Source organism: Dipodomys ordii, unplaced genomic scaffold, assembly GCF_000151885.1.
Source record: "Dipodomys ordii isolate 6190 unplaced genomic scaffold, Dord_2.0 Scaffold19, whole genome shotgun sequence".
NCBI lineage: Eukaryota > Metazoa > Chordata > Mammalia > Rodentia > Heteromyidae > Dipodomys > Dipodomys ordii.
In genome coordinates this window covers 4531822-4537821 of record NW_012267235.1, presented here as the reverse complement: position 1 = coordinate 4537821, position 6000 = coordinate 4531822, and the positions used below count along the sequence as shown (strand labels likewise).

At 43.3% G+C, this 6000-nt stretch overlaps 1 protein-coding gene across 3 annotated transcripts in view; it reads left to right on the top strand.

Moving 5' to 3' along the window:
* Rad51c (RAD51 paralog C) overlaps window positions 1-6000 on the top strand; it is a 35213-nt gene that overhangs the window by 1158 nt on the left and 28055 nt on the right. For all 3 annotated transcript variants that reach the window (XM_013013197.1, XM_013013195.1, XM_013013196.1), the window contains exons 2-3: window positions 1140-1398; window positions 2631-2797. In XM_013013197.1, coding sequence (XP_012868651.1) covers window positions 1140-1398; window positions 2631-2797 — 426 coding nt within the window. The remainder of the gene's footprint in view (window positions 1-1139; window positions 1399-2630; window positions 2798-6000) is intronic.

The window sequence follows — 6000 nt, the reverse complement described above, 5'->3', positions numbered from 1 at the left end:
CCTCCACCTCCACCTCCTCCACCACCTCCCTTCTCCTCTTCCCCCTCCTTCCCCCCCCTCCTGTTCCTCCTTTAGTGGTGTAGGAGCTTGAGCCACTCCTTCATCTCATCTTTCATGGGGGGGTGGGGTTTACTGGGGCTTGGCCTTAGACTATTTTTTCCCCCTTATGCTTGGCATTCCATGTCTATTTTCTTTTTTTTTTGGTCGGTCGTGGGGCTTGTCGTCGCGGGCCTGGTGTCCAGCTCTTCAGCTCAAGGCGAGCACTCTACCACTTGAGCCACAGCGCCACTTCTGGTTTTCTGAATAGTTTATTGGAGATAAGAGTCTCACGGAATTTCCTGCTACTTTGAACCACAATCTTCAGATCTCAGCCTCCTAAGTAGCTAGGATTACAGGTGTGAGCCACCTATGCCCAGCTTGGCACTCCATGTCTTGAGCCACAACTCCCATTTCTTTCTCCAATCTTGAGATTAATTAACTTCCCAATACCTTGATAAGGAAATAGTGGAACTAGCATTGGAAACCGCATAGGCTATCCAGTTTTCACTGTTTAAAGAATTCAAACAGATGGGGGTTCAATTTCAGAATTGAAGGTTTCAAGTAAGACTAGAGATTCTTAAGTGAGAAAGGGAATAAATTATTCCTATAGACCTGGAGAAAGCAGTAGAAAGAAAACACCCTCTCCTTTCTTATTTGAAATTCACTGAAAAAACCCAAAACCTCATTTTCCAGAGCTCTGACTGGTTTTATATGAATGGGAACCATTATATTCTGAACTACAGAAATGAAACTGGTTCCTCTCTGATGATATGCCTAGACCTGTGCCATTTGATGAGGAAGATAGCATGGAATTTTAGAACATTTTATTTTTTTTCCAATATTGGGCATTGAACCCAGGACTATACGCATGCTAAACAAATACTCTGCCATGGAGCTATATTCCCATCCGTTAGCATCACTCTTGTTATTTGAAAGTTAAAATTAATGAAGAAAACCTATTACCATGTTATACTTTGAAATCTCTATAATCATTTTTTTCTTTTCCATTTTCATTATCTTTAAATAGTTGTACAAAAGTATTTAACAGTTTGTAAGTATAGCACATCCTGAAAATCTTTTTTTTCTCGTTTTACTTACAGAAATTGGGATATCAAAAGAGGAAGCCTTAGAAACCCTGCAAATTATAAGAAGAGAATGTCTCACAAATAAATCAAGATGTGCTGGTACATCAGAGTCTGGCAAGAAGTGCACAGCACTGGAACTTCTTGAGCGAGAGCATACTCAGGGCTTTATAATTACCTTCTGTTCAGCACTAGATAATGTTCTTGGGGGTGGAGTGCCCTTAATGAAAACAACAGAAATTTGTGGCGTTCCAGGTGTTGGAAAGACACAGTTATGGTAAAATAACTTTCCTTCCTGGGCTGGCTTTGAACTGCAATCCTCAGATCTTAGCCTCCTGTGTAGCTAGGATTATAGGTGTGAGCCACCAGCGCCCATCTGATAAAATTATTTTTATATAAAATGTTTCTGTTTTTTTTTTGGGGGGGGGTTTGGTTGTGGGGCCTGAACTCTGCCCCTCAGCTCTTCAGCTCAAGGCTAGTACTCTACCACTTATGTGGTGCAAGGAATTGAACCCAGGGCCTCATGCATGCAAGGCAAGCACTCTACCACTGAGCCACCTTCCCAGCTCCTGTGTGTGTGTCTCCCGCCCCCTTTTTCTAGTAGTATTAGGGGTTGAACTTAGGACCTCATATTTGCTAGACTTTCTTCCTTGGCTGGTATTCTCCCTCTTGAGCCATCCTTTCAGCCTAGCTTTTCATTGGTTATTTTGGTGATGGAATCTCCTGGACTTATCTGCCCCAGCTAGCTTTGAACCACAATCCTCTGGATCTCAGCTTCTAGAATATCTGGGATTACAAATGTGAGCATCCAGCAGCCAGACTTTTTTTGTGTCTCTGTGTTGGTCCTGGGGCTTGAACTCAGTCCTGGACTGACCTTGAGGTTTTTGTGTTGTTTTTTTTTTGGTAGGTCGTGGGGCTTGAACTCTGGCCTTGGGTGCTGTCCCTGCACTCTTCAGCTCAAAGCAAGTGCTCTACTGCTTGAGCCACAGCGCCACTTCTGGCTTTCTAGCGGTTTTTATTGGAGTTAAGAGCCTCCGGGACTTTCCTGCCCGGGCTGGCTTTGAACTGCGATCCTCAGATCTCAGCCTCCTGAGTAGCTAGGATTACCGGCATGAGCCACCAGGGCCCGCTCCTTGAGCTTTTTTGCTCAAAGCTAGTGCTGGCTTTTTGGGTGGTTAATTGGAGATAAGCATCTCATAGACTTTCCTGTCCAGGCTGGCTTGGAATTGTGATAACCAGATCACAGCCTACTGAGGAGCTAAGATTACAGACATGCGCCATCATGTGTTTTTACTTATCAGGATTCATGGAGAATCAGCCATCTTTGTTATTTTTATGTGTGCGTAGGCGCATGTGTGCACATTTGTTTGTGTGTGTGCCCACAAGTGTATCTATGTATGTATTCATAAACTTTCAGTACTTTAACTGGTCATTACCTGGCGTTTGAAAACACTGTCTTAGAAGATCATGATAATGATTTATTTAGTCACTGGACTTATTTCTCTGCAGCATGCAGTTGGCAGTAGATGTGCAGATACCAGAATGTTTTGGAGGAGTAGCAGGTGAAGCAGTATTTATTGATACAGAAGGAAGCTTTATGGTTGATAGAGTGATAGATATTGCCACTGCCTGCATTCAGCACCTTCAGCTTACAGCAGGAGCACACATGGGAGAAGGTAGGTTAATTAATGGTCCTCTTTTTTTCTTTTCTGTATAACATAGTTTGCAACTCTCAGACCTCAGCAAGCGACTATTCCAAACTTGAAATTTCATGACTTAATAGTATATTAGTGTAAAACACTCATACCTGAGTTAAAAACATAAATGTCAAGCCAGGCACTGGTGGCACTTGCCTGTAATCCTACTACTCAGGAGGCTGTGATCTGAAGATCGCGGTTCAAAGCCAGCCTGATGACTGACCAAAAAAAAAGAAATGTCACAGTCTGATTGGCCCTTTCTTCCTCATTTGGAGAATTCTCTTACTGTAGTAACTTTGGGGCAAAACCTGCACAGGTATTTTAGTACGTGATTTCAAACTATCTTCCAACTTGCCAGGTATAAGTTGATGCACACACAAGTCAGGTGCCAGTGACTCATGCCTGTAATCCTAGCTACTCAGGAGGCTGAGATGTGAGGATCGAGGTTCAAAGCCAGCCCGGGCAGGAAAGTCCATGAGACTCTTACCTCCAATAAACCACTAGAAAACCTGAAGTGGCGCTGTGGCTAAAGCGGTAGAGCAATCGCCTTGAGTTGAAGAGTGCAAGGACCGTACCCAAGCCCAGAGTTCAAGCCCCATGACAGACAAAAAAAAAAAAAAGTTGATGTACACTTTGATATAAGTGAATTCACAATGAGTTTTCAAAAAGCAAACAGTAGCCAGGTGCCAGTGGCTCATACTTGTAATCCTAGCTGCTTGGGAGGCTGGGATCTGAGGATCATGGTTCTAAGCCAACCTGGGAAGGAAATTCCATTTTTTTATTTTTGCCGGTCATGGGACCTGAACTCTGGGCCTGGGTGCTGTCCCTCAGCTCTTCAGCTCAAGGCTAGCACTCTACCCACTCGAGCCATAGCGCCACTTCCTACTTTTTCTGCTTATGTGGTGCTGAGGAATCAAACTCAGGGCCTCATGCTTGCAAGGCAAGCACTCTACCACTGAGCCACCTTGCCAGCCCTCCATGAGACTCTTATCTCTAATAAACTACTCAGAAAAAGTCAGAAGTTAGTTCTCTACCACTGAGCCACAGCACCACTTCTGGCTTTTTTGGTGCTTAATTGGAGACAAGAGTCTCAAAGACTTTGGTGTCTAGGCTGGTTTTGAACCAAAATGGTCAGATCTTCGCCTCCTTGAGTAGTTTATATTACAGACATGAGCCACTGGCCCCTGACCAACCAAATATCTGAGTTACTAATCTCTGGAGTTTTTGTGCTTAAGGCTAGCACTCTACACCTCCACTTTTTCAGCTTTTTGGTGATTAATTGAGAAATGAGTGTAATGGACTTTTATGCCTAGGCTGGCTTTGAACCCACAATTCTCAGATATCAGCTTCCTGAATAGTTTAAGATTACAGGTGTGAGCGACCAGAACGAGGCTCCCTTCTCTGTTCCCTGTTCCCTGTCCCTCTTCTTCTCTTCTTCCTCTCGCCCCACCCCCCTTTCTCCTTCCCTTTTTTCTTTTTTTTTTTTTACTGGTACTGGAATTCTAGGCCTTGTCTTTGCTAAGTAAGCTCTTTATCACTAAACCAACACTTCCAGCTCCCTCCCCCCCAACATTTTTTTTTGGGGGGTTGTGGAGCTTGAACTCAGGGCCTTTTTGCTCAAGGCTAGTACTCTACCAATTTTTATTTTATTTTTGCCAGTCCTGGGGCTAGAATTCAGGGCCTGGGCTCTGTTCCTGAGCTTCTTTTGCAAAAGGCTAGCACTCTACCACTTAAGCCACGGCACCACTTCCAGCTTTTTCTGTATATATGGCACTGAGGAATGGAACCCAGGGCTTCATGCATGCTAGGCAAGCACTCTATCACTAAGCCACATTCCCAGCCCAGCACTCTATCAGTTTGAGCCACAGCTCCACTTTTGGTTTTCTGGTGGTTAATTGGAGATAAGAGTCTCATGGATTTTCTTGCCTAGGGGTCTTTGAACCATGATTCTCAGATCTCAGCTTCCTGCATAGCTAAGATTATAGTCGTGAGCCACCAGCACCCGGCTGGTACCACAATTTTTGTTTTTGTTTTTTCTGGTCGTGGGGCCTGAACTCTGAGCCTGGGCACTATCCCTCAGCCCTTCAATTCAAGGTTAGCACTCTACCACTTGAATCACAGCACCACTTCCAGCTTTTTCTGCCTTTGTGGTGCTGAGGGGTCTCATGAATGCAAGGCAAGCACTCTACCATTGAGCCACCTTCCTAGTTCCTCTGTTTAGTTTTTTGAGGGGCTTCCAGACCGCTGTCCAGAGTAGCATACTAGTTTACATTCCCACCAATAGTGCAGTAGGGTTCCTTTTTCTCTAAAACCCTGCCAACATTGTTGTTCGAATTCACAATGTTGACCAATCAAACTGGGGTGAGATGGAAGCTTAGAGTTGTTTTGATTTACATTTCCTTTATGGCCAGGAATGATGAGCATGTCCTCATGTGTTTCTTTGCCGTTCTTTTTTAAAAAAATTGAATTGAATTGAATTTTATTGTAATGGTGATATACAAAGGATTACAATTTTCATAAGTAAGATAATGAGTACATTTCATGTTGAACATATCCTCTCCTTCGTTTTTTTCCACTTTCCTGCCTCCCCCACCCACCCCTCCTCCCAGTTTGTAAAGTCCATTTCCAATGTAGTGTCTCATGAGTACGCTGTTGCATTGGTTCACCCTTTGTCCTTTGTCTCACCATTTTATTTTTCTTATCTCTTTTTCTGAGAAGTCTCTTCTTAGCTCCTTTGCCCATTTAGTAATTGGTTTATTAGCTTTGGGAGGGTGCAGTAGTTATTTTGTAGGTACAACTAGATAGTCATCTGCCTATTTTAGACTTCCCATAATAGCCTGGATAACAGATGAGAGCTACCATGCCCAGCTTCTTTCATTGAATGGAGTCTTGCAGACTTTTCTGCCTGAGCTGACCTAAAAACAAATGTTTCTGATCTTAGTTTCTCATGTAGATGGGATTACAGTTGTGAATACTGGCACCTGTCAATTATTTTAGTTTTTTAATATGTATTTGCAATAGACAGTGTTTCTATTTTGAAATTCTGAAATGTAATTTTTTGTCTGTTTATTTATTTTGAGTATACTAGGGTCAGTACTAGGGTTTGAACGCAGGGTCTGTAGTACTCACTTGTCTTTTTTGCCCAAGGCTGGCACTCTACCACTTGAGACATACCTCCACTT